The sequence below is a fragment of the Dermochelys coriacea genome, chromosome 11 (genome assembly GCF_009764565.3).
Source record: "Dermochelys coriacea isolate rDerCor1 chromosome 11, rDerCor1.pri.v4, whole genome shotgun sequence".
In the NCBI taxonomy this organism is placed as follows: Eukaryota; Metazoa; Chordata; order Testudines; family Dermochelyidae; genus Dermochelys; species Dermochelys coriacea.
Window position 1 is genome coordinate 2,118,798 of NC_050078.2, and position 12,187 is coordinate 2,130,984.

General features: G+C 58.9%; 1 protein-coding gene across 8 annotated transcripts in view; it reads right to left on the bottom strand.

Moving 5' to 3' along the window:
• Positions 1 to 4,467: 4,467 nt before the first annotated feature.
• Positions 4,468 to 12,187, bottom strand: part of TTLL4 (tubulin tyrosine ligase like 4) — a 58,480-nt gene continuing 50,760 nt past the window's right edge. For 4 of the 8 annotated variants that reach the window (XM_043504788.1, XM_043504786.1, XM_043504789.1 and 1 more), the window contains 5 exons: positions 11,578 to 11,680; positions 10,171 to 10,381; positions 7,292 to 7,362; positions 6,256 to 6,374; positions 4,468 to 5,710 (listed from right to left, as the gene is read on the bottom strand). In XM_043504788.1, the coding sequence (XP_043360723.1) occupies positions 5,551 to 5,710; positions 6,256 to 6,374; positions 7,292 to 7,362; positions 10,171 to 10,381; positions 11,578 to 11,680 (664 nt within the window). In that variant the 3' untranslated portion in view covers positions 4,468 to 5,550. The remainder of the gene's footprint in view (positions 5,711 to 6,255; positions 6,375 to 7,291; positions 7,363 to 10,170; positions 10,382 to 11,577; positions 11,681 to 12,187) is intronic. The other 4 variants (XM_043504787.1, XM_043504791.1, XM_038422347.2 and 1 more) reach the window with 1 other exon arrangement.

A 12,187-nucleotide genomic window follows, 5' to 3' on the forward strand; every position in this document is an offset into this window, starting at 1 on the left:
GAACCAGCCGGGGCACAGCGCTCCCGGCCCAATCCCACCCTGCCCTACCGCCCAGGGGTCAGTGGAGTTCTACCCCAAAGGGGGATTTGCCCCATGACTTCAGCCCAGCTTCCAGACCAACTGGGCTGGGGCTTGGTCCTTCCCCGCCTGGGTCACCACAGTCCTGCTCCCGCCATGGCCTGGCCAGGCAGGGCCGAGTCCCCCACACCCCTAGCCTGGCCGGGACTCTCACCAGTCAGCCCCAGGCCACGAGCCTCGTGGGGAAAGTTCCTTTGTGCTGACTGGGGTCTTGCCCCGTCTCCCTGTCACTTAGCACAGCACAGGGGGCCCGGTTGGGCTGGCAGAACCCCCGGCTTAGGGGAGAAGGGTTGGGGGGTGCATTGGGAGCAGGATCTTCGGGTGCTCCGGAGGTAGCGGGGACTGGCAGACGCTGCAGCGAGCCTCTTACCACCACAGCTCCTGTCTGCCAGAAAGAGATGACTTCTTCCTCCCTCCCGCCAGCCTGTGCTGGGCCAGGCTGCCCGGGTCTACCCGAGGGGAAAGCTCCTTCCCTAGGGGCTTGGGCTAGGTGCTCAATTTCCCCTGCCCTAGTCTGCGGCTTGCTGCCAGCTTGGCGAGGGCTGCAGGTCTATTTATGGAAGGATCCTCTCTGGTTCCAGAAGCCCCTGAACTCCCAGCAAGGCAGCCGTGAGAGCTGGAGCCAAGAGGAGAAGGAGGCGCAGAGGAAGAATGCAACCGTATTTCTGCCTTGGTCCTGTATGGACATGGGCGAGGCCTCATTAATGGAGCCCGTAGAAGGCGTAACGAGCTCTAGGGGCTGGAAGTAAGACACATGTGTAATGGGGCAGGTGGGCTCAGCAGCTCGAAGGACGTGGGTGCGATCTTTAAATCCTGATCGGACCCTCGCGCCAGGGAGTCCATCGTGGTGACCTGCGTCCCAGAGGTTGCAGGAGATGATTTCTAACACTCCCTTCTAGCCTTAAGATCTCTGAAACAGGGAGGTCATGAGGACTAGTGGGTAGGAAGCCAGCATCAGGTAACTCAAGGAGGCAGCTCTGTGCCTCGGTTTCCCCAGGAGATGGCATACTGGTACCCACCTTCACACAGCGCATGCAGAGTGGTGGGTGCAGCGTGCGAGGTAAAGGGGAAGTTCTAGTTTTAGGGGGAGAAGTGGCGGGAGCGGGGATACAGAACAGGGTCAGCCCGAGAGAGAAGGAAGCGCATGGGGCCGATGGAGCAGGCGGGCTTTGCGGGCAGAACGCCGAGGGCTGTGGGGTTGGATCCTCAACATCCAGACCCAGCAGCGGTTTGCCCGCTGGCAGGGCTGGAGCCCAGGCCAACGCTGCGATCCCCTCAGCACGTACAAACGCCGTGAGAGCTCCCGCCAGCAAACCAGCAACCACCAGATAGAGTCAGACGCCCGGCCCCTCTGGGGAGCTGCCATGCAGCCGGGAATTCAAACATGTCACATGCCGGCAGGATGCTGGGGCAGCCGCCCACGGACACTCAGCGTCCAGCCGCGCTTCGCAGACCAGATTCTTCGCAGCAGATCCAGCTCTGGCGGGGCAGCATGGACGGGATTAGGGCCAGGGCATGGAGGCACTGTCCACCCGCACCCACCCATCCAGAGTGAGCCCGGCCCCCCCCTTGCCTCCTGGGAAGGGTCCTATAACCGTCCTTCTGCGTGCCCGAGTGTCACAAGCTGGGGGTCTGCCCAGAACCCAGCGGCCCCCAGGCACCGGCTGGGAGGGAGCCCGCTGTGCTAGCAGAGAAGGGTTTCCCGGTGGCGAAGGAAGGGCAGAGTGGCAGGGCTCCTCCAGGAAAGCAGAGGCCGGATGGTGGCGGAGGGCACTTAGGGGGTGGCACAGGCAGGCTCACATTGCAGACGCACCCCTGCTGCAAGCCTGCAGCTCGGCGGGGGTCAGCGGAGCTTTGGGCTGCCTCGGATTTGCGCTAACAGAGCAGGCTGCACCCCCAGTACCTTTCCTATGGATCCCCCCACCTCCGCCCAACAGGGGCCTGGCCCGTGCTGGAGAAGTGCTCGCTGGGGGCATGAGCTGACAGCTGCGCTTTGGCTGACCCAAGTCTAACCCATGCCAGGATTTCCAGAGGCTTCAGTACCTGCCCAAGGACGTGGCCCTGGGTCTTGCTCAGCTGGCAGGGCTGTGTCCCTCCGCCCCTGCCACAATGGGGGATTAAGGCACCAGCAGCTGGGGAATCCATCCAGGAGGACACCCCACCAGGCCTCTCCGCTTTCACCCTGACAACTCTTTTAGGTCACTGGGTAAAGGCTACTCAAAGCAGGGCTATTGCTAAGGAGACCCGTGCGAGGCACCCGTGACACGTCCAGGTCCAACAACACAGCTGGGAGAGTGACTGGCACAGTGTAGGGGTGACAGGGGACCCCCCCTTGACCAGGCTGTGCCAGTGACAAAGCAGGTCTGGTCCCCAGGTGGGGGCCCCAGCTGCTGGGCTGGGGAAGGTTTCCAGAGCCCAGCAGCAGCACCGGCTCACTCCAAGGGAAATTCACTTCGACTGCTGCAGGGGACAACCTGACTGCCCTTGCCCAGTGCTGGCCACATAGGGAGCAAGGGCCTGAGCCTGCTCCTACTGAAATTAAGGGAAGTTTTGCCGAAGATTTTGGGATCAGGCCCCTAATTTCTATGGATCATAGGAGCGGCCAGATTGGGGCAGAAGGGGCCAGCTACCCCAGCATCCTGTCTTCCCACAGGGGCCGGGGCCCGACGCTTCAGAGGCAATGAACAGAACAGGACAATTACTGAGTCCCCCAGCCCGTTGGCCAGTCCCAGAACCTGGCACTCAGAGGTTTAGGGACACCCAGAGCAGGGGTTACACCCCTGACCCGCTGGGCTAACAGCCACTGCTGGATCTGTCCTCCATGAACTTACCAAACCCTTTTTAGATGCCAGTTACATGTCTGGCCTTCACCCATCCCCTGGCAGTGAGTCCCACGGGCTGAACACCACAGGCCTGGGCTTTCCACTTACAAAGTCCCGTAAGAGAGCGGGGGGCCCTCTTAGCCAGGCAGGTGAATCCAATGCATGGCTTAGCAAGCATGAAGCAGGTTGCCGGGGCACGGGGAAGGGGACAGCCCTGTGATCTGGCGTGCACACCCAAGGAGGGGCAGGCTGATGAGGAACTAACAGGGTGGGGCCTAGAACCAGACTGGTCCGTTCCAGTCAGTTAGTGGGGGGAGGGAGAGGCTGAAGGGGGGCTGCCCTGCCAGGCAGATGGGGCCTCTCCTGGTAGACAGATGAGGAATGAGGCAGCGGTTTCTAGTGAGACCTGGACAGAGGCTCAGTGTTGCTAGCAGCCCTCGGGCACTCATGGTGCCAGGAGGAGAGAAGACCCTCACCCGTCTGGTGAACGTGCACCTCCTGTACATGCCCCCTTCAGACATTTACTTCAAGCAGGTTTCAGAGTAGCAGCCATGTTAGTCTGTATCCGCAAAAAGAAAAGGAGGACTTGTGGCACCTTAGAGACTAACAAACTCCCCTGCCACCCAGCAAAGCCCGAGTGAGCAAGCCCAGGGGCCTGGCAGCAAGATGCCTTCGAATTACAGCACTTACACTGCAGCCTGCTCACCATCTCTGCAGACGAGACGCCCCTGTCCCTTGCCGGTTTCCCCCAAGCTGCTCCCCCCTGCGGCCAGAGCAGCTCAGTCAGATCTGGAAAGATCCCAATCTTTACCCAGCGGGCGAGAGCCGTGGGAGGTGCTAGGGGCACACAGCTCTGCTGGGGGCAAACCCTGCTCTGGGCAATAGAGCAGCCAGCCCTCATCTTTAATACTAGCCTTCAGCATGGCACAGCCCCGCTGCTCAGGTCAAGATGCATCATCGCCCACTGGGACTTGGCTCCTGCCGCTGTGGGGAACTGAACAGGGGCTGAGTCTCTGGGTGGGGGGACCAGGGAGGAAAGGGGTTAAGTCCTTCCTGCCATTAAGGAGAAGGCTGCAGGGTCACCATCGCCCCGTCCCCTCCCAACCTGACAGATCAGCAGCCACCCACGACCAAGAACATTAAACAGGCTCCTGGCGCCCAGGGCTGGGGACATGGGAGTCAGCCGAGCTGTCAGTCAGCACCCAGCACGAAAGTAGCAAGTGTCCTTCCCTCGTGGTGCCAGGTGCGACTGCACCTACACGGCCCAAGCCCCGCCCCGGCGCCCGCCCTGCAAATGGCTGCAGCTGCCCTCGCCTGCGTCACCCCAGCTACTAGGGCTGCACAGTGGCGCAGCTCAGAGGGGAGGCTCCCCACAGAAAGAGGGGATCACCGAGCAGGGTGAGAAAAGGGGGGGTGGGTTGGCTCTGAGCAGCACTGGGCTCCCTTGGGCTAGGAGGAGTTTGGGCTGAGACAGGAGAAAGGAGCAGGAGGAACCGTCCCACTGTCTGATGGAAGATCAGTCGCTGGCTGGAGCGCACCCTCAGCCAAACAAATCAATCAGTGCAGCTCGGGTGTTAAACTTTAATAGAGAGCCTTGGCAAAAGGCAGATAAAAAGGCCCCGACCGAGGAGATGAAGCCTCCCGGCAGGGCACTGGCCTCAGAGAGCAGCGGGCAGCTGCAATCCTTCCTTGTGCATGTACCGTATGTGGCCCCATCTCCATCCCAACGCAGCCCAGTGCTAACGGCTCACCGCGATGGGACAGCCCTCGGGTTCTCTCGCCAGACAAACACCAAAGTATTGGCCTGGGTAGGGAACAGAGCCAAGAGGCCGTCTATACTACTGAGTGCAACAGTGTTTGTAAGGGGCAGGAGACAAGCCTGTTCGGCCAGGATCCCCTGCCTGCCTTGCATTTATAGTGTAATGGGGCCCGAGCAGGGTCTCTGCGGAGCAGCAGCTGCTGCTAGTGGCTAGTGCAGTGACAACTCCCTGATTTCTACCCCCCCGTGGTTTCCCTCAGGGACCAGGGTCAGGTTGGGGAGTGGAGGGGGGAGGTTTGCTAAGAGTTGAGGGGCCGCTCTCGTAGGGCCGACACACATGGATTAAAAAGACCCCAAAGTCGTCTTCTTCCGGAGGAGAAACGTAGGAATGGATCCTGAAGGCCCAGGTGCAACTCCTGGCAAGGCTGAGTTGGGGGTCACATGCCACGATTGCTGGCCAGCAGGAATTCAGCCCTGCCGGGCTACCAGGGCTCGGGAGACACTAGCCTGTGATGAACCATACAAGAGAGCTCAGCCTGGTTAAAGCACACGTACCCCCACCCCTTTGCTCGGTAGCCCCTGCTGAGCCTCCGGCCCCTCCCCGCGAGGGCACTTGGCAGTGGAGAGGCACTTGCAGATCTGCAGTTCCCCTGCGTTAAGGAACAAAGCTGCCTTCTCAAGGCTTCGGTGCCTGCACGTTTCTTTTCTTTTTAAAAACTATATGTTGAGCATATAACCCTTTGGCCGAGTAATAATCCCTCTCCAAAAATACTCTCTGGCCAGTGCGCGGCCCACGAATCGCCCCCGATTCGCCGGCCTCCAGCACCAGCGTCTTCCTTTGAGGTAGGTTCGTGTGGCCCCCCGCCAGGGCAAGGGGACCTTGGCTCTCGGTCACATGACCAAGGCGGAGTCAGACAGGTGGCTCCGTGTCTGCGGGAGGATGGGTTTCTTGATGGCTCCACCGGCATATCTGATCAGAGGTAAACTCTGTGGGCAAGCGCTGGGCTCCAGGGACTTGGGAACTTCCTCGGCATCTCTCGGAAGAGGTTTGCTGCAAGAAAAAGGAACATCAGGCTGCTTAGTGCCTGGGGACACGGAGGTACGGAGAAAGGGATGCTTTGAACGCTCTGATCTTCCCGCGCCCCCAAACGTCCCAGCCACGCCCCCTCAGGGCAGCTGCAGCAGGCACCGCCTGGTAGGGTTTGGCATCAGTCCCCGACACACTGCGGCGGGTAAGAGGCAGACACAGGAGCACCCTGGATGACGGGACAGTTCTGCTAGTTACGAAGCAGCTGTGGGTATTGCTAGTGCACCCTAACCCCTGACCTGCTCCCCAGGGCTGGGCAAGCTCCCACCACGCCCATTCCAGTGCCATGGGCAGGGTGCCCAGAACCCAGGAGAGGTCACGCACATGGGCGCATCAGCCTCGCCCGACTGCTCCTTCGAAAGCCAAGGCACGGTGGGCCTCGTCCCGCCCCAGCGCAGCTCTGCCATCAGTCCAAGCTCCTTCTCAGTATGGCAGTCCCAAGGCCAGGTATGCCCGCTCCTCCCCACAGGCCCTAGCTGCAGCCACTGTGGACACGCCCTGGGACTCACCCGAATCGGCCCGATTCCAGTTGGCAGAAGCCGTTCAGGTGGCTGTCACTCTTGGGGAAGAGGTGGGGCTTTGGCAGTGACCACTGGGAGGGGAGAAGAATGGTAATGGCAGAATTCCCCTGCTCAGGGCAGAGACAGAGTTAGGCTACGCTCTGCGGCTTCCCCATCCCCGGGCAGGGAAAGTGGGTTACAAGGCACCTTTCACACGCTGCCATTGCCCGTCGCTCCCTCAGCCTCAGCGCTAGAACCGACCCGACAGGTCCCACGGTGTCCCCCGGAGGTGGGCGGGGAGAAGGGAGTTCGGTGGAAGATCTAACGGAGCCTGGAGGCTGAGGGCCACGGCTCTGCGCGACAGGCAGGCGGATGCGTTCTGCTTGCAGCTTGACCCGTGAAAGCTGCTGCTGGCTGGTACCCGCGGGAGGGAGACACTAGGCCCAAGCCCCAGGGAGCCAGCCGAGCTGCAGCAACCCTGGGGTTACGGCTGTTTCCTGAGCGCACTCCCAGGGCCCATTAAAAGGAGAGAACTCGGCCTTTACGTTTGGCTGACCAAATCTTGCTCCCAGCCCAGGGGGAGCTGAACGAAACCGCTCTTCCCGAGGCGGATCAGGGGCAGGTTTAAAGAGGCTCCCTGACAGAGGGCATGGCAATGGAGTGTCTGGACAGTGCCCTGAACACCTAACGCTCGTCTCAGTACTAGCCTTTGATCTACTGAGTGGCCCTGGATGGCACTGACGGGCCAGGTGCCCCCAGAACCCTTGAAAGCCTGGAAGAGAAGGGAGCTCCAGACAGGCAGAGATATGGGTGGGGAAAGCAGGGAAAAGTCAGTGGTAAGGGAAGGAGAGGAAGCTAGAGGAAGCAGTGAGTGATGAAAACCCAGAGTCATGGGGCTTCCTCCCAGCCATGCTCAAAGGCAGGGAAAGCCCCTGGACTCAGGACACTTGGCCAGGATGAACTCATGGGCCCGAAAAGAGGGAAGGAGCTGAGAGAGACAGTGAGGGACAGCCTTGCGGACAGCCGGATCGAGGAATACACTCACCATCTGGGCCAAGTCCGTCACTGCCCCGCTGAGGTACCCCTTGTGACACCAGTTTCTTAACAGATCCAAACCTAGGAAAGGACGAGCAGGCAGTAAGATGCAGGCAACCCAGAGAGGAGGCTGGGCTCCTGGCATGTCACACCTCTCCGGGCGTCCCCGGACTCGCCCAGAAACAACAGCTTTTGCCAGACTGGGCTCTTAAGTCTGGTCTCCTGCATGTGATAGGGGCCCATATGGGATGCTTCAGGGGAAGGGGATGGCCCTAGAACACACCAGCTCACTGATCGGCTTCTTGCCCTGAAGATTTGGTTCCCCTTCTCCTAGCATGGCAGCTCCAAAGAGTGGCCACAAAACTACTCAGTCTCTTTCCAAACCCAGCTGATCTGTTTCCATGGGACTCTGAGTCCCTCCCACATGAAGACAAGTTGGGGATTGGTCCTGCTTTGAGCAGGAGGTTGGACTAGGTACCTCCTGAGGTCCCTTCCAATCCTGATATTCTATGATAAACTGGGATCTGTCCAACAAACCAGCACTGGTAGAGAGCACTCAGGCTGGCAAACAGAGTCTGCGTCACTGGACAGGGCAGGTTACGAGTGTGCCTGGTGTTCTTTGAGTTGAACTCGGCCCAGGGCACATCCCAAGAGCGGAAACCCCCTGGGTCCTCTCAGAGGAGAAGGGATGTTACATTGAATGCCCCAGGGCAGCCTGATCTCATCCCAGGGCCCATTACACCTGCCTGGTAACACCCGAACGACAGCCCAGCTCGGCGATCCTACATGCCCCAAAGCTCTCGCCAGGCTTCCTGCCAGTTGCATTATACACGGAGCCCAGCAGGGAAAGGGGCCTTCGAAAAAGCAGAACACAGAGCCAGCATTGTCCCCTTCTTGGCAGCTGGGAACCACAGTACGTTCAACTGCCAAGTCAGACGCTGGGGGGTGCAGGCCAGACAGAGTGAGGCCTCCATGCTGGAGTCACCATGGCTCTGCTACCTGGCCTGGGCACATCTAACAGAGGGGGCCCTGCTGTCCTTCAGAGACCTTGCAACACGGCCCAGCGGCCTGAAGGGGAAAATGCATTTTGCCACTTGAGGGAGGCGAGAGGCAATTCAGCCTGACACTTGCGCAGGGCCAAATCCGTCTGCAAGAGACAAAGGGGGCTGCTTTGCATTCAGCTGCCTCCCCTTGCAGAAGGCGGCTGGTTTCCAAGGGGGACCGTACGGAATGTCCAGGAATGAAGGGGGAACAAAGGCTGGGGCTGGGCCCTTTTCGGCTGCAGAGGAAATGCCGGGAGGGGCTGGGCTGGCTTCCCTGCTCATGTGGCAGGATCTCTGGTGTTGCTGGAGAACTCGAGGTCTGCCATGGACACAGCTCTTCAGTGGAGGGGCGGGAGATGCTGGCTCAAAAATCTGCCTCTCAGTGTTTGACAGACTCTGGAGCAGTCGCAAGAGAAATCACTTCCCCTCTCAAGTAAGGGCTTGTCTATGTGGGGAAGTTAGTGTGAAGGAGCTTGAGAGTGGATTTAAAGCACAGCAATTAACGTGGGGACTCTTATTCCACACTGAGTGCCCTTGTGCAGTTTAGATTAATCCGCATCCAAAGCTAGTCCAGCCTTTCCCCCCAGGTACCCAACCCCTGTCCTGGATACCCCCTGCCTGTCCTGTTAGCTCCTGATCGGCTTAGAGTCTCCCGGGGAGACAAGACCTGAATTTCAAGTGTTCAACAGGTAGAATTGTCCCCTCACTTCAGAGGCCTCCTTCATACATCGCACGGCAGCAAAAGAAGGGGGCACAGACCTGATTCCCCCCACTTCCCAGGTGGGAACAAACCCATACAGACTGCAGACATTTCCCGAGGGGTTGCTGAACAATTTGAGCATTTCCCAGGAGTGCTGGGATCTCAGACCCTAGGAGAGGGCCAGGCGTGGGATACAGCAAGTGAAACTGACAAGACCTAAGTGAAACTGAGCAGTCTAACGCCACTCCCCCTGGTTACTCCTCCGGGATGGCAGGAATGGAGAGATGCGTTCACATTCTCCGGTGCCGGGACGTTACTGGAGGGGCCGGAGGTTCGCAATAAGGTGCGTGTTACGAATCTGGAGGCAGCACTCAGCCCTTTCGGGTGCATGGGGGGCAGGGAGGACGAGAGCCCCTCTGTATAGGGAACAATGGTGAACTCTACAGGTGCTTTGAGCACCAACCAGTCCCTTTGCCAAAAGGGGCGTGCTGACTTCGCAGGAGATACAGGCAGCCTGGCCTAACGCACGGCGGAAGGACAAGCGACAACATCCCCAAAGGGGAACGGCCCCTAAGTCAGCCAGGCTCTGCTCACAACAGAGCGAACGGAACACATTGACCCTGGGGCCGCTGTGGCGCTCAGAACCAGTGACTGCAAACCAGTCACCCAGCAGAGGAGCTGCTGCAGCCAGTGGAGACGCACACCAGGGTGTGCGGGTGGAGGTACTCTGCTGCATGTAGCAAGCACAGAGCTCTTAGGGAAGCGGTGGCCGCGGGGCAGCCAGCTGGCCCCGAAAGCTGACGCAGAAGGGCAGATGGTCCCGACTGGCCCGAGGCGTTCGTTTTTGATGATGGCACTGGATGACCAACGTGACAAGACCCGGCCCTGCCCAGCCCCAACAGGTGGACACACCTCTCAGGGTTGCCTAGGCTTGGGCTGTCCAAGCATTCGATGGCTGCTCAGTAGCTGTGACCTGGGCTTCCCTCAGGTGCCACACAGCTTGGCACTGGAACAAGCTCCCTGGCGCTGCTGTGAAGACAGCCTGCTCCACTCAGCCCAGCGTGCCAGCCAGGTAGAGCCACCAGCAGGGGCCTGCCCTGGCCAGCACCAGCGCCTGGGCTGAGATCTCCGGGGGCAGCGGGTTACCTCTGGGTTTGTTCAAGTAATATTTCAGCTCCCACTGGGCCGTGAGGATGTTGAAGTAGCGCGGCTGCTCAAAGAAGCGCAGGTACCGCATGGCAATCCGGGTCGGGAACGCCCGCTCAAACTGCCCGCGCCGAGAAAACTCATCCTCAGTCTCCACCAGCACCCGCACGTCGTCTGGGGTCAGGATGTCCAGGATGGAGGAGTAGAAATCCTGCAGCGGAGAGTGCCCCAGGGTCACAAAGAGCTAGAGATTCCCATGCCCCTTCCTACTGCCCAGCCCCACAGTGCTTTTCACCCCAGGACCGCAGTGCACTGGACAGTGGATGTCCCTTGAGCAGCAGGCAGGTATTAAGGAAGGGGAAACTGAGGCACAGAGGGTAATTGCAGGATCCCAAAGGAGGTGCGGCAGAGCTGGGGACAGAGTCCCAGTCCCCAAGTCCACTGGTTAAACCTTCCCAACGGATATGAGACCCTGAGTAGCACAGCCCACAGGAGACCAGCCCATGACGTGCCACAGGCAGAGGAGAGGAGGGAGCGAGGGGCACCAGTGCCTGAGGACCCTGTCATGGAGAGCAATGCTGACATGAGATACACCCAGATGAACCTGGCAAGTGACCCACATGCTGCAGAGGAAGGAGACAAACCCCCAAGATCTCTGCCAGTCTGAGCTGTGGGAAAATTCCCTCCCCACCCCATATACGGAGATCAGCTAGACCCTGGGTGAGTGAGCCAGAGCCAGCCACACACCTGAGAGAGAGAATGCTCCATGCCACCTCAGAATCCTGCCCCTCCCCACCCAATGGCCCGTCTCCAGACGTGGCTACCCTAATGCTTCAGAGGCAGGAGATTTAAAAAGCCCCCAGTATACATCCCTTCCTGACCTGGGCTGGTGGCTGACAAACCCTGAAGCATGAGCTTTAGGAACATCAGATACAAACCAGAAACAACCCCCAGGGCGGCTGAGCCCTGCCCCCACCATCACAAGTCACCCCTTTATACAGTCGCCCTCATAGGTCTGTCCTGCTCTTTCCTAGAACGCATTCATTGGTGGTCCGGGCGCCTGTCAGACAGCTCTCCCCCAGGGAGAACTACCGCGCTACATGGAGAGGTGGGACATCAGGATGTAACCACTGCAAACGTAAAGCAAGTGGCATGAAAACAACTGCGGAGGGAACTGGGCTTTTCAATTTTTAGGCAAATAAAGGGTGAAAACCAGAAGTTCTTGAGAGGAGGCCTCATTTGACAAACTCAACTGAAACCCGATTGCCCCAGTCAGAGGGGATGCAGTGTGAAACGGGGATAAACAGCAGGGGACTGAAATTCGGGAACGTGCCACAGTGTCAACTCATCGGCGGGGCAAGACCGAAGCAGCTGTGGCGAGTGCTGGGGAAGAGCGGCGTCTCACACCTGATCAGGTAGCTTCTGTGTCAAGTAATAAGCTCGCTTCATCTTCTCTGCCGTGAACTGCTCCGGGGCCGACTTCGGCTTCTCTTTTGTGGTGCTGCTTAGACTAAACAAAGGATATGTGCAATCAGTATTTCCCCACCGAAGGGCGAGCTCGGCCAAGTCAGCACTTCCTGCTTCCACCACAAACACTCAGATCAGCAAGGAGTCCCCCTGGGTAACATGCTGCCCTTTCACAGCATCTCCAAGATTACTGAACTATAGCAGTAGCCTAAGGGCACCCAGCAGCCTATCCCAGGAAGTAAAGAACCACCTCCCAGCTACCTCAAACAGCAGGGAGAAGTTGGGGAGAAAAGGGAACTGCTGGATATGGAAAGCGGCCAGACCTGTGTGACGTTATGAGTGTATGGACCATATGAACTGGAACCATAAACTCCCTGAACATTAAATCCCTTCAAATGAGGGGTAAATCCATCCTCATCATCGTATCCACTCATTATACTCCACACCTGAACATAGCCATTATATGAACAACATACCCTCATGTCTCAATGTCTGTACTTTGACCCATTAACCTTTTACCCCCAATCGGGGATATTGCAGATTATGTATT